A 23,102-nucleotide genomic window follows, 5' to 3' on the forward strand; every position below is an offset into this window, starting at 1 on the left:
TCTATCTATAGGCAATAGATAATGAGGGGTGAGTGATTGGTTTGAGTTTAGGTGTTTGTGATGTTACAATAGAAGGCACTTTATCACATGACTGTGTACTGTATGATAGCGGTTGGGGGTCCTTGTGCCATTCATGAATCAACTCCAGTGCTCCTTCCTTGAAATTAAATTGCCAGATTAGTAAAACTTGGGGCTCTGACTGTATGACTCAAGTAATAATCACACTTTCACCCCTTATAAAGATAATAGATTTAAAGCTGGACAGGGGAGTAAAAAAGCTCAGTGGTGTGAGGAGTGTTGGGAATTAAGGGATGCATGAAGGCTCATGTAGAGCTCTAAACCTGAGTTAGGTCAGCACCGCTCGCTGTTTTAGTTTCACCGATACTTGAGCAGGAGTTGTCAAGGCTGGGAATCAAAAGCTGCTAAATAGGGCACCCTGTGACCATGTAAGTACACACAGGCACATGCAGGTAAAAATACAGGAATAAAAATAGAAGAAAGTCAGCAATATTAGCAGATTAGCAGCCCACAGCTTAATTAGCTAATTATTAGTGTGCACTGAGTCACGGACGTCGTGGGATGCCAGCACGTAGTCCCAGTTCAAGCTGGAAATGAGCTCTAATTATTACAGAGGCTTCTTCTCTCTGCTGCACAGATTAGTATTCCGCTCCAGATGCTGTCTGATTCACAGCGGATCCACACCAAGTGCCGACTGTTTTGCCTTTTCATCAACTCGCTGCATTTATCCAGAGATGTGAATCAGTATTCCACGTCGGAATGGCCCTTCTCATAGTGCGTGCTTCTTCTCAGGCAGCAGTTGCTTGCTTGATGTTTTCTGTGTCTTTTTCCTGACACCCTCTGACTGAGAGAATGGCAGGCCACTTTGTTGGGGGTGTGCCCCAAGTTCGAGTGGGATATTGGCAAGGAGCAGAGAAAAGATCATCTCCCCCTGATTTAACATTTGATTTCATTGCAACTGTAGCCACCCGCTGTGAAGGAAGTCTCAACGGGGGGCTGCCTTGCTTCCCCCTCTGCTGCTTCACTCATTAACAGGAAGGTGAGAAATTAAAGGAATCTTTCAGGCAGCCAACCTTTAATTTTATTAGGTTTAAAAACTGAGCTGACGGGTATTTCTCCAACATCATACACCTTCCATCTGATTTACGTGATGCCTAAGAATTCGGGGAAATTGTGTAGTAGTAGGGTGTTGTACCGTTTTAGCCATGATGGATGTAATGAGAAGTCAAGCAAAATGACCCCTTTTATTGGCTAACTGTACAGATTACAATATGCAAGCTTTTGAGGCAACTCAGACCCCTTCTTCAGGTAAGATGTAACACAGAGACTGGAGTTCCCTGTGTTTGTATATACACCAGGACAAAGACAGCATTGGAAAACATTTACGTGAGTCATTTTCAATATTAAATATGTATTAATGTCTGTTATTAATTGAGGAAATCTTGTGGAATAGAAAATCACAAATCCATCTATGCAGTTTTGAATCCATTTAAACCAGTTGTGAACAATAAGCCCCCTACACACACAGGCACAGAGACACAAGTGCAAAATACACCCTTTTAATTTCTTCTTTTCAGCACACAGTGCACAAATCACCAACAATTACCACTACGGCTCGGTTTCTTTTCCTTCTACTCCTTCTCTCTCATTTCTTTTACTGGCTACACGCAAGCTCTGTCCACCACCTCCCGACTCCAGCTTCTGGAATAGAGTGAGGCGGCCTCTGTTAAAGTGCACCTGGAAGTGCTGCAAGTGCACTCTGATCTTCTTCTGGCAGCACTTCCGAGTGTGGCAGAAGTGTTGTAAGGGTCCCCAGAAGTACTCCACATGTTCCTGGATCCTCTTCCGGCAGCACTTTCGGGTGTACCACAAGTGCTGCAGTCCATGGTTCTGGGACTGTCCAGGCGCTGTCCAGGTGCCCCCTGGCGGTGACCACGTGCCCCAACAAGGTTGAGTCTCCCAGCTCCAAGCCTGTGTCCCCGATGCAATCAGGGAGGCTGCCCTCTCATGTCCCAGGGGAGTTTGTGAATATGTCCTCTCACCTGGTCCTTCCATCATCGAGGCTTTCCAGCCGGGCAAGATTCCAGGCCATCTGCCACACAGTACACAGTTGTGGGAAATATACAGAATGGGTCAACAAAAGTCTGACTACTTCAAAAATCCTCAAATCAGGCCTAAGGATTAAAATCTCAATAAGGGAGAGGGGAACTGCAAAACCCCTGTCCAAATACACACAACCTTTTCATTCAAATGTAATTCATTTAAATTTATTAAAAATTGTTCAACATTCCAAAGAAACAATGATACACAAAGCAAAAATCACAACATTTCACCCAAATTCCAACAATATTAATTCAGAAATGTCAAAAGCTGAATAATATAAGTCAAAAACAAAACTAAATAATAAAGAAAATATAAAAAAAAAAAAAAAATCAGGAGTGGTTTCCCTTCGACTTTCTCGTATACTCAGATATGGGGATGAATATTTGACAAGTAAACTGCAAGACAATGATTATATTTTTAAATTATGTACCTTAAAAAACCATCAACAACAAATCAAATCAAATTAATAATATATTGAACAATTACTATAAAAGTAAAGTTGAATAAATCGCACTCATTAAACCATTGCGCCGCTAATGTAATTCGCAAACTTCTGGGATCATTCTCTGTGGCAATCATGGATATGACTTGGCTACCACATCACAAAAGAGTAAACAAACTTAACAAAGAACTATTTAGAAAATAACAAATATACACAGGAAAATGAAGGAAACAATAAGAAAAAATAGGGGGGTCTAGCTATGAACCATGACATTTGTGGCCTACCCCCCAAACCCTGAGGATGTGGGTTCAAATTCTGCTGCTGACACCATATGATGTTGAGTAAGTCACTTCGCCTGCCTCTGCTCCAATTTAAAAAACAAAAGAAATGGAACCAATTGTGACTCAGATGTTCTAATTCACCTTGGATTAATATGTCAGCCAAATATTAAGTAATTCTGACACTCTTTTATTTGAAATAGATATCGCTATTTGTGCTGTTTTCTCATGGCTGCTGTTGTTTGCCATTGCTGTGCGTGTTATATGTCACATGTTACAGGTCAGTTGGAATTTTTATACAGTATGTTGTATTGTATCAAATACTGTTATTTTACACTTGTAAAATTGGGCTACTGAAGCTAATGTATTTTGAGGCTGTGACCTTTGATTGTTATGCCATTTTATAAAAGGACTTCTGTTTAAGGACATCCTTACCCAAACCGCAGATTCAATACCCAGATCTCAAAGTGCTATTCAAACTCTTTTAACTTTGTTTGTCTGGTATTTGGAGTTTTTCTCTCGATCTTTTATCTTAAAATTTTGGTCTAAAGTTTTAGCTTAGAGGCACATTATTTCTAATCTTGATAGACAGAACAGTCAAGGTAGTCATGTGACATGTTATGTCATCAAGCTCCTCCTATCTAATACAGCGGTTAGCATCCCAACTTTACATCACATTGCTGTCACAACTCTCTGTCTCTCAGAAGCATTAGAAGAAAATAAAAGGTGCTTCCTTTTAGCATTAGGAGTGTTCAGTTCTGTTTCACTTTGTGTTCTTCATATTTGATTTGTTTATCACTTCATTCTGCTCTCTTTTCGTGTTTTGACCCCATGCTTGGCCTCTGGCCCTTTTCCCTTATTGGTTTTCTCTTCTCCCTGTCAGTAACTTCCATGTTGTTTCATCGCGGTAGGGTCCTATGGTGATTCTGTTCCTCTTTTGTACTCTTTATTATGTACACTGTCACGCGCATGCACATAGCAGACAGTTTAAGGGCATTGGTGATGGTAATTCTCCACCGATCCTGGGTATGGCGCTGTGTGGTGACATTCTCTCTTTTCCTCCCTCTGTAGATCAGAATACTGACAGCTCTCCTTCACCAACTTCACTTCTGGTGTCTGTCCACCAGGACCCAGCCTTTCCTGCTAGACTGCCATATGACCGGAAGAACCACCATCTTGGGCAGACTTGAGTCTGCAGAAGACTTTTTATGTTTTTCACTTATTTTCTTTAAAATAATTTGCAACCATTTATACAGGTTTACCTGAGGTTGTCCCAACACTTTCACAGTTTCTGACTTATTTATTAAAACACATTAACCCTTAAACCCTCACATACTTGGGAGGGTTAATGCACCCCCGGATGCCAAATACGTTTTTGCAACATTTTTTTTAACAAAATGTCACAATTTACCAAGAAAAAGTTTATTTTTAATGGAACACATGTTTTTTTCATGCAAAGAGTATCACAATTCCTGCAACACTGATCATTTTACATGCTGCCAATGAACTGTAAAAAACTATAAAAAACTACAACAATCTATTATTATATTTACAAGGTGCAATTGACACGTTTGATGAAATTCAGTAAATTATGAGCCAATGGCGCTTGAACTGGCTGCACGCAGGCACACAGAGGCTGATGCTGATGCTGATGCTTGCAGGCCAGTCTAGCGCAGCGGTTGAATCACAGGGACAGTGATGCTGATTCACTAGGGGGCGGCAGTGGTCATGAGCTGGCTACTCAACAAATGTACGGCACGGACTGATCAGCTCTTGCTTGCTGGAAAATTGCTCTGGGAACCGACCATAGCCAGTTGTGAAGGTTTAATGGTTAACACTAGAATCCCTGAAACCTACGAAAAAAAGTCATAATGCTGGGCCACCTTAAATGTCCTTGCACCTCTTCATCAGCGTCTTTGTTTTGCAAATGTATCAATCAGCATAAGCAGCAAGCTGTTTTAGTTATGTGTTCAACATTTGTTGCTTTGCATTTCCTATCATCCTACATTTACCCAGATCATTGTACACACGGAACACAAAGGAAATGTATGTATTCCAAATAACGATATATTATTTACCCTATACAATTCCAGACACCTCACACCCAGATAAACAGACTTGAGCTCTGAGAATTTTGCATCTCACTTTGGCTCTGTCATCATAGAAGGCTGCTTGCTGCTTGTGTTTTGATCAACACATTTGCAAAACAAAAGACACTGATGGAGAGGTGCGAAGGGATTTAAGGTGGCCTGGGATTACGACATTTTTCGTAAGCTTCAGGGATTCTAGTGTTAAAAGAACCCCATTCTCTTTCCTCACTGTCAGGTAGTATAGTTCAGCACTCCCCTTTGTTTTATACCCGTTACTCCAAGAAATTATATAGACTAGTAAAACAGGCAGGAGAGAAAGTTACACAAGTATTTATGAATTGCAGATATACTGTAGATAATATACCCAAAAAGCAAAGTAAAATGAGTGTGACAAAAATACCAATACAGCCTAAGCAACAGTTCATCTTGTGTTCATATGCTTACTACTTGGCTTGGCTTACTAATGTGGCACTTGGTGCCATGGCCCACCTGCCAAGTTGTTTTGCCTGCCTAAGGAAAAGTCATCCCAGATGGAGGATCGCAGGAATCGTGGGAGAGAGGGGTCCTTTCATCGGATTGGCTGGCCCAGCACTGTTTCAGCTGTGGAATGGCCAAATGGGGGAGGCAGCTTGAAGGATGAGGTCTCCAGGACTCTATACAAATCCAAATCTTATTATGGGATATATCATCTACTGTTAAATTCTGCTCTGTACTTCTAAAATTTATATTTTTTATTTCTTACTATATTGAGAAATTGTTCTGTGTACTGTACTGTACTGTATTGTATTGTATTGACCCCCTTCTTTTGACACCCACTGCACGCCCAATCTACCTGGAAAGGGGTCTCTCTTTGAACTGCCTTTCCCAAGGTTTCTTCCATTTTTCCCTACTAGGTTTTTTTGGGAGTTTTTTCTTGTCTTCTTAGAGAGTCAAGGCTGGGGGGCTGTCAAGAGGCAGGGCCTGTTAAAGCCCATTGCGGCACTTCCTGTGTGATTTTGGGATATACAAAAATAAACTGTATTGTATTGTATTGTATTGTATTGTATTGTATTGTATTGTACTTGGAGGCTGTTGTGATGTGAGATTTTACATATTATTTGATGAATATTTTTGTATGTCTTTATTTGATTTTTAGGCAAAGCAATGTAATTTAGTGTTACTTTGGTGAGAGGCATTCGTGTTTGCCCCCCTTTTACGGCTGAGCCTCTTTGAATTTTATGACAGGATTTGGGGGATGTGTGTTTTAAACCAGTTTGGCAAGTGTTTCTTTGCTAAAGTCATTTCTACCCCCGCAAATGGGCTAAGGTGTATTTTAACATATGGTTTGGGGGCAGGTGTTAAGATGTTCTATTTTCCCCATTGGTCTGAAGTATGGCTGTTTGGAATTGGCTTGGTTCAGAAGCCTTTAAGTACTATGATGTGCTATTGGCTCTCGAGGTTGGACAGAACATCTATAAATGTATGTGTTTAACCTCAGTATCTCTCTCTTACCAACCAACATATGATGAAGAAGTATCTCTCTTGCTAACCTGAAGAGAACACAATGAAGAGCACAGCTCAGCAGCCATTTTGAACAGACATGTGGCTGAAAGCTGAGCCTCAATGATGCCTTAACTAGAGACATTTAAGTAACCAGAAGTCTGTGTGCCACCTGAACTACATATCATCATTTAATCAGGTTGTATGGTTGCCAATATTCAAATGTACTTTGCATTTTGTTATTATTTATGAATATTATCAATAATACTAATACATTGTTTAAACTGTAACTTAACTTCTGCTTGTCTTTTACTATTTCTAATTGCCTAAGGTTATAGATATAGAAGGGAAGGTGGGGATAAGTTATATACAATAATACCTTATAAACAGTGGTAAGTCTGTGAGATTAGGCATTCTAAGGCTACATATTAATAATACAATAGGGGAAAGTAGAGCAATATATATATTACTCTACCAAGACAAAACAATTGGCATAGTCCGGCAGGATTTTGCGGTAACCATTGTTTTGCACCTTGTCAGACAAAACAATTGGCGTAGTCGGCAGGATTTTGCAGTACCCATTGTTTTGCACCTTGTCAGACAAAACAATTGCCGTAGTCGGCAGGATTTTGCGGTAACCATTGTTTTGCACCTTGTCAGACAAAACAGAGGCTCTGTCTCTGGTCTGGCTTGGTCTTTGCTATCACATGGCTCTTGAATGGACAGAGCAAGGGTTTGCTCATCCACGGATGAAAAATGTGAAAGAGAGACTGAGCTTTTTGTTTACTTTGTCTGTACCTTGTCTAGACCTCCCAGACCAACAGTATAAGCTGACTCCCTACTTCATACCAATCCTATTCAAGTACGACTCAGACCTTTAGCAACCAATGGGATGAGCCAACTCCTGTCTTCATACCAGCTCTTGTGTCAGCACAGCTCATTCTTATTCCATCTTAGGCTAGATCACCTTTTCATCTCAGCCCACCTGTATTACCACAGGCTGGCTGACCAGTCATTTTTTGAGATTTCATCATTATACATTTTAACCTGTAGAAAATACAACTGATTTCTTGTATATTTCTGCATGTATTTTTATCATAATATTGTTACCCTTGTTACTAGCTAAAGGGCCTGAATAATGGTAGTTCCATGCCAGGCCAGGGGGTGGCAAGGTGCACCGAGTTTCTATCTCAATTCTCTGCAGACCATTCACAGGAAATCTCACATGGTTCCGGCGCCTATGAAGATGTCACTTCCGGTTTTAGTGCCAACGATAGCGTCACTTGCGGTCCCGATGACGTCACTTCCGATCTCGGCCTTTGAAGCCGCCATCTTTACACATCTAAATCAGTTCTGTTTTGGAATTTGTACCAAGCACAACCCAACAAAAGATACACATTTGCAGCCAGGGCATATTATACAGGTGGCTGCCCCAAACCTTTGATGTCTCTTGTGTATTCTTATCACACCCTGTATTTTTACTCCATTGTTGTTACCCTGTATTATTACTCCATTATTATTACCCTGTATTATTCCTAATGACACAGTCTCGCCTTTTTACATATTTTATCTCCTGCTTTTTTTGCTCTTCTTTGTGTTTCTTCATTGCTCCATTTCACCACAGGGATTGTAACAATCAAAAGCAAAATGTAAAACCTAAAATAAAAATTAAGATCCCGCTGCTTAAGAAAATGAAGACAAAAAGTAAAAATTACAAATTAGCAATGCTTTGGGGTAAAAAGGAAAAAACCTGTTGTGCCTTAGCTGAGGGGAATCATACAGGCTATGTTTGACATGATAGTGAAAAAAATATATAAATAAACTGTATATATATGAAAAATGAGAGACTCAGCTTCATAAACACGGATAACACTTTGTTCTTCACTCTTGCTAGTGAAACATTTCAGCCCCATACAGAGGAGCATCATGTGGTTCTGGGTGTGAGCTCATGATCCCCTAACAGCAACGGGCCTGTTTTCTATTCTACTCGATGAAACCAAGGAGTATCTGTTGGCCAAAATGACCAAGTGCAACTTGATTAAACAATCGAGTATCCCTGAACTGCTGAAATGACTAAAGGGGACCCAATTGATGAAGCAGTCATTCATATCTTTCATTATAATCAAAAGTGAGAAATAATGCACTGCATCAAACAAACCTGTGTCACCGTGCTCCATTGTTAAAAGTATCATGAACTCTCTTTTTTAAGAAGTAAGGCCACATGGGCCCTGTGGGGGTTTTAATCCGGCCTTGGCTCCACGGTCCACATGTGCAAATAACAAAGCTGGTATTGCTGCTCAGTTGACAGATGCTGTCAGTGTTCTGCCAGTACTTGTGTTGGGCTTTCTAGACTTCAATATAAAACAAGACATACAAAAATGACAGAGTAGGACCAAAAGAATCTTTGGAAATCCAGACTCTCCACAATGACAAAAAAAGAGGAGAGGAAACTGTAAAATCCTCTGATTTAGGAATATTCCTGCATAGAAGTTTGACGTTCTCCTTAAGAACATATAGTTTAAAGAAGAAAATTTAAAAAGCAAAATGATATGCCAATAAGGCTACCCAGAGCCAACACATCCAGATTGAGAACTAAGAATTAAATCCAAAACTGTTGTACCAGCAAGGAATGGAGTAGACAGAATAGAAGCAAAGGAACCAGGAAATAAATCAAAAGAGTAAGACACATAGAGGTCAAACTGGGACACAAAGCTAAATGTAGTCAAGTTAAAGAAGAGAACCAAAACTCAAAGTGTATTTTATGATTTATTGTTGAATTATTGTTTTTTTTATGTTTGTTATGTATTTTCTGTTATGTTTATAATTCTGTATTGTCCTTTGAATTGCACTTCTCTTCCTAGTGTTTTGTGGGTGGAGTCCCAGGAGGTGGGGCCACCCTGACATCACTCCTTCTGATCCCTCTCATTGGCTACTTAAGGCCAGAGTTCGGTAAACTCTGATCAGTATTCCTGTTTTTTTTTTTATTTACTGTTTGCATCTTTTTTGCTTCTTCTTAAGTATTGTGTCTTCTGGATTATGGATTTGGACCTGATTGCTTAGGATTGCCTTTTAGGATGCTCCTTTTTGCCTGTGCTTGCCTTTTGAGAATTTTGTTTCTATTTTGTATTTTTTTCAAATAAATCTTTCATTGATAAAGATTCTCTGTTTGCCCTTTTTGTACCCAAGCTAAGGGTGTACAATCTGTAAAGCTCCATGCCAATACAATCCACGCACAGCCTTGAATAGTGGGCAGCTTGTAGATCATAAGCTGAGTCCGATCAGTGGTAGAAAATGAGACGCATACAATAAATTAAGAAGTGAGAAAATCATGGATACTTCATATAAAGTGTTATTTATAAAATAAATGCTAATCTTCTTATTCATTTCCTCTTTCAAAATCAAAATCAAAAAAGGAAAAGATCACTTCAAAAAAATATTTACAAAGAAAACGGAATGAGCCGACCCCTCTAGCTGCTCACAGCTCTCTTCTCAACCTTCTTTAACTCTCCTCCACGGGACACTCTCTTTACACCAGATGGTCAGCGAAAGACAAGTTACTGAACTAACCCATAGTCCTTTAAACTGTGTGGAATTCATTGCACCAATCCCCCGCCTCTGCCAATTCTGATTCATCCAATTGGAAAAGACACAGCAACGAGGGCAATGCCTGTGTTCCCCAAACCAGAACTCAACACTTTATCGGCCTTCATATGTGCTTCACATCAGACATGTGTGCCCTGCTCAGCTCCTCCTTCCATCTAATAAGCTTTTCTGATGAATGTTCTTATACTGGTCATTCTCTCTCTGAATACATATTTATAAAACTTTCCTTCACCTGCACCTATCTGCCTCCTCCTGCCCGGCGAAGAGTGCATGGGCCATGTAGCACTTCATGAGATTCGCACAAACAGCTGCAACACCATGTGCCTACCGACTCCCTCCACCAACACACACGAGTCAAATACCTCTTCACCTATGCCTGTTAAATTCATGACACCACCTGTCACACGATCATCCCTCCTCTCATAGGTCTCTTGATGTATTTTGTGACTTTTTTAGTAATTCAAGCCAGTTTCTCATTTATGAGGTCTGCTATGCTGGAACAAGGTGATAGCAGTAAGAGTAAACTGGATTGAGATGGGCCTTTTCTGGGAAGACTGGTGAAGTTCCTGGCCTGTCCTTTATGGAGCATTTGGAGACCTCACACAATTATTGTAATGTTTGTGACTCCTGACAACAGCACAAATTCAAAAGGAAAGAGCAAGGATTTGTTTGTCAGAATTACACTAAACCATATACACATTATACATAAATAATATTCAAAACACAAAGAAATCATAATTAATAGCATACTATATGTAACAATATTTTTAAAAAAATTACAATTTAAATAAGAATTTATGAGTCAGGGACAAAACCCTGGCTAAACCATACTAAGCAGTTAGATTTGGCATACAGCAGTAAACCTGGTGATCAAGAACCAAAGCACCAAAGCCCATTACACAAAAATAAAGTGTACTGAGTAAAAAGTGAGAGACCAGGAGTTGAAAATCTGCTCAATAAATAAAAATTAGACTGTGCACCAAAAGCCTTAACACTAAACACAACTTCTAGTAATGAAACACTTTTTAACTCTTCAATTTTTTATGTTTCAGAAAAGTATTGAGGACCAGACCCAAAACACAAGTCAAAGTTAAAAGATTGTGTTAGAAAAACGTTCAATAACTTTATATTCAAAATAAACACCGCTAAACATTTTTGAGAATTGTCCACAATCTTGGAAAATCATGAACTGCATGATGTTGATCTTTATACTTGGGTAAGATGACATCACGCATCACATCCTTTCTATTGTTGCATGGCTGCAACCAATTTAGCTAAAGAAGCTAAAGAAGAACTCCTCTTTGCAACCTCATTACACTTGCCTGACACCCCAAAAATAACCAGTGATTAATATATCAAAATAACTTGCAAAAATCGTAACTGCCAGGAGACCAACCATCTGTGAGAGTTTTTTATATTTATCCACAAACAAGCACAAGGAAGTTACTGCGCCACCATCTTAAATAAAGGCACAAGTTTGAAGCCAAATGTCGAATAACTGGCGGATACGTTTTAGCAACCACAAAATTCCAGTGATCATGCATGAACGCTCAAAATAGTAGTAACCGTGACTCTAAACAAAAATGCTGTAATGGTGATGTCATGAAAATAAATAATCATGTTTAGCAAGTATTTCAAGATACCAAGAAAATAAAAAATGATACAAAATCTGCCAGAATTCCTACCATCTGTCACAATTCTAGAAATTTTATCAACAAAATTGAACAAGGAAATTACTGTGCCACCATCTTAAATAGGAACATGGTGTTGACAGCACAGGTCAAATATCTGGCGGATACGTGTTAGCAACCAGACATCATTAGACGAGGAAGTCACTGCACCACCGTCTTAAATACTGGCATAGTGTTGCCACACATCGATTATCCAGTGTACAATCATGCTAAGTAAGTACTTTGAAATACAAAGAAAATTTAAAAAATGATACAAAGTCAAATTCTGCATGAATCACCACAGACTGGATTATTGAATAAAATAAGATAACAATGTTCTGACTATCTTTTCATGTATAAAGAACCAAACTGAGTGCTTTATCATCTCACATTCCTCTCAGCCATTCAGGCTCATTTTAGGAATAGTTCATTCCATTTGCTTTTGGGATGCACGAACCTAAAAATGTATTATATATTTTTGAAAACATGAGACCCATTTTTTCGGAGCTTAATTTTCATTATTTTTCCATATTTCAAACAAGTAGAAATTAAATAAGTCACATTCAAAATTTAGAAGAGCGTGCTGTAATGTTTTCAAACATGCACATCTGTCTTTCACCCATATTCCAAATATGTGCAAGGCTATGCCCCACTGACCCTGTATAAGCAATGTGTGTGCGTGTGTGTGTGTGTGCGTGTGTGTGTGTGTGTGTGTGTGTGTGAGTGTGCTTATGGATACACCTTCACATCATCCTAGGTGGCTTAATGTGTTATGGCCAGTGTTTCTGGGACTGTTACTGGCTTTGCAAAACTCTAAACTAGATAAGCAGGTTATAAATGGGGTGAAAGGAACCATAAATACACTGTTATGAAATTATCTTTATTTTTAGTATTTTTAATTGTTTCTATAAATTGTGTGATCTTCCTCACTCCTCTGACTGTTCTTTTATTCTATTGTTTTTATTGTATTGTTCTCTGACTCTGTCCTACAAAAAAAACAAGACATCATAAAAAGAAGACACACACACACATCAAGAACATCTGATGAAGTTAGTCTTAAATGTTGTGAAGGCACTGAGCATGACTTTAGCAGCAGACCAGTGTTATCCAGTAATGCAGATGACTTAGGAAATGGTAAGTGAAACAGAGAAAAAGTTGGATTGTTACAGTATTAATTAGTAAATACTAAATCAGTTTAACAAGGAGATGTAGATAATCTCAGATAGAAAGTGGAAGTACTGGACCGAGTGTTACCAGAGAAAAACAAACACACTATGAGGTCAGACGATTCATTGTCCATCTACAGAGCTCCCTAAACATCAAAATGAAGACAATAGGATTCAGTTAACTGTTACTCCTGCATCCTAATCAGCACAAAAATCAGAGTGAGTGTCACAAATCAAATATGGAATACACGAGGAACACGGACATGACTGCCTCAAACCTTTATTTGCAAATATCATTTAGGACATTAAGTAGGAGCAGTATACCAGCTTCTTCTTTTTCTTCTTCATCTTTTCCCACTTCTATGGATCTATGTGTTGAATCAGCCTTCTCCATATAGCTCGGTCTTGCTCCTCCCTGCCAGTCAAGCCCTTTTCCTTCAGATCTTCTTTGACTTTATCCATCCTCCTTTGCTTCAGCCTCCCTTGCTTTGTCTTCCATTCCCATCACTCTGTTGCCCACATATTCATTGTCTCTATATTACCTGTCCATACCACTTCAACCTACTTTCCGATCTTTTTCTTAGATATCTCTCCCACTTTTGTTGTACATCTCATTGTCTCATTTATTTTGTCCTTTTTTGTAATTCCACACATCCATCTCAACATTCTCATTTCTGCCACATCTAACTTCTCCTGCGTTCCCATTACTGCCCATGTCTCAGTTCCCTCCATCATAGCTGCTCTTACTACTGTTTTAAACTGACTAATAAACTGAAAGACTTCAGGTAATTGCAGTTGCCAAGCAAGTGCAATTAAGATGTTTGACTAAAGTTGAACCGCCACAAAAGACCAGGATATGGTGAGGGTTACCAGAGTGTGTATGATAAATTGGAAAACTGGAAAGGCTCCAACCCTACCTCAAAACCCAAAACACCTAGACAAAAGTGAGCAACCTCAATAAGAAAATAGACATCCAAGAAACACTCATTGATGTCTGGCTGGTTAAATAAGAGTGAATGACCAGTGGAGGAGTACCTAAGAGCTCTTTTCTAAGAAGACCCTTGGTCTTTGTAGTGTGTCACCTGCTCATGGAGATTCACCTTAAAGCAGAACATATTCATTTCTCTCTCATGCAAAAGATTTGGTGAAATGTTACCTCTGCAACCAAATTAACATAAAAATCAGAAATAAGAGTCAAAAAAACAAAGGAATTCAGCAATGTGGAAAATAGCGGGAACACAGATAGGACTGTCTCAAGGCTTGAGCAGTGAACATACGTCAGGACCTAAAGCCGATACGTTAGATTAGCTGTTAAACAGAAAGGCATCAGAAAATTGCAGTTGCCAAGTAAGTGTAATTGGGAAGTTTGACTAAAGTCGGACAGCATACAGAAGACTAGGATATTGTGAGGGGGCTACCAGCGTGTGTACGACAAACGGGAAAACTGGAAAGGATTCACTCCTACTGCAAAGCTCAAAGCAACAAGAAAAAAGTCAGCAACCTCAGTAGGAAAACGGCCAGCCAACGAATACTCATTGATGTCTGGTCAGTTCAATATGGATGAGTGACCAGTTGGCTAGTACAACATGAGCTTTTTGCTAAGCAGACCGTTAGATGCTCAAGAAAATTCTGTTTGAAACACAGCATATGAGTGTCTCTCTTGTGTAAAGAGACTTTGAGAGTAGGAATAGAAGATGAGAAGAGGCAGGGAAAGACTGGGGTCAGACACTGAACAGACAGGCAGGTTGTATTCCCTTGCTTATTCTTATTTTCCTTTAATGTGCCTTTGCTGTTTATCCTTAAGTATGATTCTTCAAGTGGTTATCATCTTTATGTATTTGCGTTGCCATTGTTTTGTTTATTTATTATTTACTCTCTATGAATAATGTGTTTTCTTGTGTTCCTTGTGTTTTGTTGTTGAATTCCCCAAGACGTGGAGCCAACATGATGACATACCTGAAGGATCGCGTCCAGCCCGTACATTGCAAGGCTGAGGAGTGGATTCTTCAGTGGTTCGTTATGTTTGGAGAGAGTGTTTCTAAGTGAGGACTTTGAATCTGGCTTTTAGATTATTTTGCTTCTATTCTTGCCTTTTGAGTACTGGATTAAGGATTAAGATTTGTTGGGTTGCTTTATTAGGAAAATACTTTTTTCGTTGTCTACATTTGGTTTGTTCTTCTTTTGTTTATTTCATACAAAACACCTTTACTTTTGAACTTGTCTCTACAGCCACCGGTTGTGTGGTTCCTCTCCCTTATGGGGCATTTATTTCTCTATGTATTGGAACATTTAAAGATATATTTTACCCCTTTTTGGGCTTTATAGGCCAAAGTCTGTCTGTGGAGTTTGGGTTCAGGATGCGTGGTGTGAGGATTATTCTAGGCAGGCTATGGAAGGCCCTAGCTTGGATTATGGGTCTTTTGGAGGCCTCACACCATTATTGCTATTTTGAAAGAACTGAACCATAACATGAGTGAAACGAAATAGGAAATGAGAGGGAGTGCTGTCAAGTATTTTGATGTGGAAAAGTGTCACCTTCTGTATAAGCTAGCAACTAAGTAATATTATAGATGAGCCCAACAGCGAAGTCTGGAGATATAGGCAGATAAATGGACTGACAGATAGACAGATGTGAAGGGCACTATGTAATAGACATAGGTTGATATGAAAGGCTCTGTATGGAATAGATAGATAGATAGATAGATAGATAGATAGATAGATAGATAGATAGATAGATAGATAGATAGATAGATAGATAGATAGATAGATAGATAGATAGATAGATAGATAGATAGATAGATAGATAGATAGATAGATAGATAGATAGATTAGTACTTTATGAGCCTTGAGAGAAAATTCACAGATTTGCCTTTTGTGTTGATTTATATTTCATGTCCTCCCTTTGTTCATTACTCCCTTGTGATTTGCTAAATTAAACATAACTTGGATTAATATTTGATCTCATTTATACTTTTATTCTGGGCTAGTTCTTGAGAAAGGAGCTCTTTCTCTCATACTGTGCATTAAAATATTCAGTAAGCAAAGCTGAGTAGTAAATCGATTCTTCCTACTGAATCAAAAAAAACGCAGGAGGTTGGGTGTGAAGAAAGTCAGGTTTTATTCAAGCAGGAGTCTTGAACCACTTTCAAACCACAGCTTTGCCTGACTTACATGGCTGTACTCCATAAAAGTTGAAAAATATTAAGGATATGTACAAAATTCCAACTGAGTACCTGATAAACATAAGTGAAACCTTCAAAGTGGTCCATTAGCTTTTGCTAATCAGAGGCAGCCACAGCATGGCTCCAGTTCAGTTAAAGGCCACCATAATTAAAGCACTCCAGTCTGGCTGAGCTGTCCATCCCTTTGGGTTCTGTATTAATTGCTGGTTATTTACAGAGAGGCTACCTAAGGTCATGCCATCACTCTACTGTGCTATGGCCATAACATAAGAGACTCCTAGTCAAGCTACTTATGTCTTCTCATAAAGACTTTGACACTCAATAATGAAGAAAAAGCCAGGGGACTCGTCTGACCGAGAATGAGATGGACTACTGTAATTTGAGCAGGTTCCACATGGAGTGCTTGACCCAATGCTCCATACTAATTAGTGCAGAGAGTAGGAAGGTCAGGTATCTTTCTTCAGATCCCATGTTCTCTTTGAGACTATCAGGCTTATTATCCCATTTAGAGTTCTTTCAGTTGCTTTTAGGATTCAATCGAATCCCCATCCATTGTAATGAGGTGCTCAGTAGGGACATGCACTTCAGGAAATTAGAAACACTGCACAAGACTACTACAAGTGTCACCTTTGACTGGAGCCAGAGGTGGGCTTCTGCCAGAGGACACTGCTGCATGTGCTTATACAGAGTGCCATAAAGCTCATTACTCCAGAGCCAAGGAAATATGAACAGTGCTCTGGGGGGTCACTTAAAAATGAAACAGAGGGGGCAGCAGGTATGCCAATTACTTTCTGAATAGTCTGCTGCTACGTGCTACAATGGGCATACTATCTAGGAATTACCTGGACCTTTAAAAGATAGTCAGGCTCTTGCTTAAAAGACCATCTGAAACTTCTAGTGGGGGCAATAGGAGAACAAGCTTGAGACCCCCAATTGCAGTAACTGTCCATGGGGGCAACCCCAGGCTGGGGAGTGCCATGTGTCTAATATTCAGTAAACAAGGCGAGTGCCATGCATCAGTAAATAATAAGAATGTTTGGTTTTAATTTTACATTGTTTTTTGTTTCATTTTACACAATGAGTCCATGTTTTGTTTCTTCCAGGGTTGTTCCCTGGCTTCCTTTGTAATTGCAGTTTTTGAATTATTTTGCATGTGTGTTTTGTTTTTATGTAATTTGTGTTAACTTTGCTTTTTGTATAAGTTGTTAAATTATTACTCACTGTGTATGGGAGCCTCAAAAATACATTCTTTGCTTTCTGTGGGTGGAACCCTGAAGAGGCGGGGTCAATATGATGTCACTGCCGAGGGTCCGCCCACCACCATTTTAATTGCGTCTCCTCAAACTAAAGTTTACTTTGCTTACCCTTCTGCCTGATAAGACTGTCTTGGAGAGATACAATCAACATTTTGGAACTGCATGCATTATATTCATTTTAAAAGCAAGTTAAAAGCAAGTTTTTGCTCAAACGGACAAAATTGACCTATAAATGTGCTCTTTGTGACTGATTTATGATCTACAGTATACACACTTTCTTTCATGTTTATCTAAGTGTATAATCTTAGTTTAGAATGACCATACAGTTTACAACCTAACTGTGAGAGGAACTAGAGACAGCAAGAGATTGCACAGATAAAGCAGTCGGGCAAAGCTGTCCATCACCATCATAATAATAACAATAATGATAATAATGAAACAAGGGCTGATTGGAGGCAGACTTGGGAATGCTGTGCAAGTGTTTGTTAATGGCATACATTGACATGTATGAACCTGCAGTTGCACCGCCATATTCTTCAGAGTTGCCACAGTGAGTAGAAGCACCTCATACATGTCATCATGGTGTTTGAAGAAGACGTTTCTGTGAAAGTATGGTAGAGGAGTTTGACTGAATTTTACATTAACCTTGGGAAGACCTGTAATGAAACTCTTGAAGCATACGGTGATGAAACGATTAGCTGTGCTGCTGTATTTCGGTGGTGGGAACAGTTTAAAGAATCTGTTAGTCTTATCAATGCCAAACATCCATAACCATGGTGGATGGCCTCCCCAAAAGTGCTTTGTCATTCACCCGCGTGTGGCCAACCTTAAACTTTGAATTGATTTTAAAACCCTCTTTTAACCTATAAAGCCTTAAATGGTCAAGGCCCTGCCTTACTTGTCTGAACTTATTATTAGTTAAAACCACAGTGTGAATTAAGCTCTCAAGATGTTGGCCAACAAAAGATTCCAAAGATTAATAAAACAACAGTAGGGGGACAAGTTTTAGGTCTGAGGACCCCAAAGCTGTGCAGTGATCTGTATGTTTAAACAAGAGATGCCCCTCCAGTCTCAGCTTTCAAATCCAGGTGGAAGACTCGTGAATTTATTCTGGCATACCCTGACTAGAGCTGCTGATTAAGTGTGCCTATTGCACCTCCTTCTGTTTGTTATTTATATAAAGATATCAATATTACAGTATTTATAAACTATTATAAACCCTCCCCATTTTGTTTTTTCTTCTTGTTGCCACTGCTTTAGTCTCAGGCTGTTCATGAAAAGGCAGTGGGAACCTTGGAATCAATGGATGGAAGTATTCTGTTATCAGATTAGATGACTCAGCTATAGAATGACATCAGAGGGTGGGTGCCCAGTTGGTCGAAGTCTTCAGGTCTGTGACTGTGTATGTGTATTGACTTAGTCTCTTATAACTAAACGTGAACCCTCCAAAGATTTATTTTCTTCAGGGATGCTGAGCAGCACAGACCACTGTAGAGTGAACAGGAAGAGATAGACAGCCATTTAGCTGAGGTCTCCATGACTGTGATATTCTGACTTTATCTTTGACTTGGTCAGTTATAACCAGCCTCAGAGGTTTATTTTCTCCATGGATGCTGCTGATTAGTTTTTGTTTTCCTCTACTCCATTGTCAACTGGCCATAATTCAGTAACTGATTAATGGACAGACAATTCTGGGCTGCATTTATGTTATTCCCTTTCAGACTGTCTGTTTAAGCATTCCTTCGTTTTTATGTGTATTCATTATGTAATCAGTACTTTTTACAGTTTATAATTACTTTTACCTGTGACACCAAGAGAAGCACACGATTTCCTTCTATACTTCCTGAATGTAACATCATAACTTGGAACTTTCGAGCACCACATGATGGCAACGGGGATGTACTGCTATGTACAAAATGGTCAACGAAACCTAAAAGAGTAGCCACGATAAATAAAATCATAAATAAAATAATGAAAAGATACAAAAATAAAAAGAAATTCATACAAAACTAAGAAATACGGAGTAAGACACAAAAATAACCGGAATGGACTTGGGGATTTCCTGGAAAAACGTCTGGAGGTCGGCCGGACGTGAATCATAGAAGTATATCCCCTCCTACTCACCCTCTCAAACCGCTGATCGGTTAGGTATATCCTCTTAATAGCCCGCTCAGTATTTGCACAACAATCGGTACACGAGTTGCCGCGATAATGTCGGGTGAAAAAATCGAACAACAAATCAACAACAAATTTCTCGCGAATTTTCTCTTTTTCCATAAAGCAGTTTTTGACTGACAAAAACATTCCTGTCCTCAATCACCCTCCCTGTTTGCCCGATTTAGCTCCCTGTGATTGTTACTTGTTCCCGAAAATCAAAAGTGACCTGACGAGACTACATTTTTCTTCAATGGATGAAGTGAAAACAAAAACGGCAAGCCTGTTAAAGAGCCTCATAGCAAGAAGACTTCCAGTACTGTTTCAATCAATGGAAGTTACGTGTGTGTCAGAGCAGGCTGCGGAGGGACCTCATCCAGGTATTTAAAATTCTCCAAGGCATTGATAAAGTAGATCCGGCAACATTATTTCAGCTTAAAGGTGTACCATGTACTTAAGGACATCAGTGTGAATTAAGGGGAAGTTCATTTGGGACAGAAGCCAGGAAGCACATCTTTATGCAAAGAATTGTGGGGCTCTGGAACAACCTACCAAGATATGGAGTTGAAGCAGAATCCTTGACAACCTTTAAGAAGAACATGGAAGATATTGGGACAAATTAGCTATTAACTAAACAAATGAGCTTGATGGACTGAATGGCCTCCTCTCATTTGTCAAATTTCCTATGCTTCCTATGTTATGCTCGTTATTATTTAGTGTAGATAGGGTAGTGACATTGAAAGTCCCCCCAATTTGTAAAACTGATTCCTTGCACTACATACCCTGTAGGTGTTAATAGGTTGTAGTGACAGGAGCTTAGGAGAAGCAGAGAGAAAGAGATAAAGGACTGAGAGTATAATTTGATCTCAGGGAGGTACGGTTTAGCACTGCTGCCCCTCAGCCCAGGACACATTTTTGGCCTCGATAATTAGTCCATCTTAGTTGCCAGACACTTCCCTAGCTGTCAGGGACACTTTAAAGACCATTGCACCATCATGATCCACTCAAAACTAGTTCAGTTTCCTCTTCCCCATTGACTTCACTGCATTTGGCTGAGTTCACCAAAATTCCCAAACATTTCCATGTTTTTACCAAAATGAAGGCAAAGTGAATTCAATTGGGTTTTGCTTGTTACTTTACAAGGTTGTTTATAGTTTCTATGCCTATTGCCAGTCATGGGATGCAGAGATCATGTGATACACCATCACTATATAAGATGGCAGCACCTAGTAGCATGAATCTTAGTATTGAATTCTCTTTAAAAAAATAAGGCCAGTTAGGGATGAGACATGAGGCAGCAATATTAGTTTACTGTTTTTCTGTTGTGAATCCTACTGCTTTTCTGTTTTGAAACATTTCTAAGCAGTTTTAAACACAGTTTGTTTTTTTATTGCGTCATCTTATCACTGCCATTTTGTATACATTTCTGCTCTTCCTGCCTCTATTTTGTGTTTATTCTTTCTGGCTGCTGTCACACACGTGTGCTCGGGAGACGGTTTATGGGCTCGAATATGTGTATGTTCCTACCAGACCAGGATTTGGTGCTGCCCTCTAACTCTTTCTCTTTTTTTTCCTGCAGACCAGCTGGCGAGCCCTCATGTTAAAACCACTTCTGGTCCTCAAGAGCCAGCCAACATAACTTCCTTTTCCAGTGCTCAAGATCCCACCTTCATCTGATGTCATTTCCACTTCCCAGAATTCCATCATTCCATTACGTCACTTCGGTTTATCAGGTATATATATGACAGCCATCTTTCATTTACTTCAGTTCTGTTTTGAGCTCACGACTGTAAAGACATATTGACCAAAACTTTTTCCAAATATATGGGTTATACCCAAACCTTTCCCTTTGTTTCATGTGTTCTTTTATACTGCATGTATATTGTTTACTGTTGCTACACTTGTTGCCGGTCACATGCCTTGTTGAGTCGAGGCCCTCTCTATTTACGATGGCAGTGCGATAGCAGTAAAGTATCATTTAGACACCAGTGTAACTAACTGTAGTAGATTTCTCACTCCAAGGGTCCGTTTATTAGTAACTTGCAAGGACATGCGATATACCATTTAAATTATATCACTGACACTGTTTGACCCTGAGCAAGTCACTTCACCCTCCTGTGCTCCAATTGGAAAAAGAAAAGAAATGTAACCAATTGTATCTCAAATGTTGTAAGTCGCTTTGGATAAAGGGACGGCCAAATATGTATTTAAGAAGTGTAATCAACAGCTGTAATTCAGTCATTTCCTTCATGGTACTGCGGTGGCTCCACAATTGTGTCAGTAAAGGTGAATTTGTCTGTGACACCTTGCACTCTAGTTTTGTAATACTTGAAAAAAATTAAGTGCATGCATCAAAGGGTTTTTTTTTCTAGTTAGCTCTGCTGCTTTCATTTTGACCTTTGACTTCTGTCTGAATTTCAACTTTAGTTATTCAATCTCAGACTTTGTTTTCAGTCCACTCTTTTTTAGGTCCTTTCCCACCTACTCCTAAGTGACCTTTTTCTGTGTAGGCCTCTACCCTTCTCCTCTGACGCTCAAGTTCCTTGGAGGGCCTGCTCCTTTGGGTGCTTTTATCTCCTAATCACACTTCATCCATTTAGCTCTGGGGAAATCTTTTAGAGATCTCAAGACCCTACACCATACTGTGCTTCATGTCTTCTACATTTAGATAATCTTAGATCATTCTCGAAATTTGTCATCTTTGTGTGAAAAAAGGAGGCAACTTGAGAAAACTCACATGAGGGTTAGAAAAATTCTGAACTTTCAACGCAAATAAGGTCCAACAGTACACAAGAGGAAAGTACAGGAGACACAAAAACTGGTGAGAAATGAACCAACACACCCAGCTAAACACGCGTCAGATGAAATTTCCAAAGGAGCTATGAGCACACCCAGACAGAAATATCAGGAATTAAGAGATCTCAGCTTTCACTGCAATCCTGTAGTGCAACAGCCATGCCATGGAAAACACCCCACAGGCATAAATCACACATTTCACTGCAGTCCAGCAGTACAACATTGACAGACACCCCTCAGACGGAACATACCTTCAGAGTGATGGGACAGGATGAGCAGATTGACACATGAAGCTCCAGCCCCCGATCCAAAAATGGTGATGCGCTCTGGGTCACCCCCAAAATGTCCAATGTTCTCATTCAGCCATCGTAAGGCCTGAATTTGATCCATTAGGCCATAGTTGCCCTTTGCAGCCTGGTCTCCAGTACTTAGGAACCCTATAAGTCAAAAAAGGAATAAACAGAGATGTCTTATTAGAATGAAAAAGTAACGAGAGCTTTTAGTTATCAGGTAGTTGGTCACGATGCTTGGTGGGCCCAGAACATGAGTCAGGTGGTCCATGGGATCCCCTTGTCAACTTTCTTGCTGAAAAGGCCATGTGAAATGGCTCTGACAACAACCACAGACCATGCTTTCTGATTTTCCGTCACACCATAAAATCTTTGACTTCTTCTGCACCTCTCCTTCCCAATCTTATCCTGTATGGTTGCAATGGTTGCTACTTCTCTATCTCATTTGTTTGACATTTTTTCTCTCCTATCCACCCTGACTTCTCCACTATGTGTGACATTTTTTTTTAAATCCACCTTTACATCCACCTGGAGAATCCAACTCCTGCCAACAGCAACCTTTTTATTCCATGTGG

At 39.6% G+C, this 23,102-nt stretch overlaps 1 protein-coding gene across 1 annotated transcript in view; it reads right to left on the reverse strand.

Moving 5' to 3' along the window:
• nlgn2a (neuroligin 2a) overlaps positions 1–23,102 on the reverse strand; it is a 606,345-nt gene that overhangs the window by 54,422 nt on the left and 528,821 nt on the right. Inside the window, exon 5 of the mRNA XM_028798443.2 lies at positions 22,489–22,674. Coding sequence (XP_028654276.1) covers positions 22,489–22,674 — 186 coding nt within the window. The remainder of the gene's footprint in view (positions 1–22,488; positions 22,675–23,102) is intronic.

This window comes from Erpetoichthys calabaricus, chromosome 3 (assembly GCF_900747795.2).
Source record: "Erpetoichthys calabaricus chromosome 3, fErpCal1.3, whole genome shotgun sequence".
Lineage (NCBI taxonomy): Eukaryota > Metazoa > Chordata > Cladistia > Polypteriformes > Polypteridae > Erpetoichthys > Erpetoichthys calabaricus.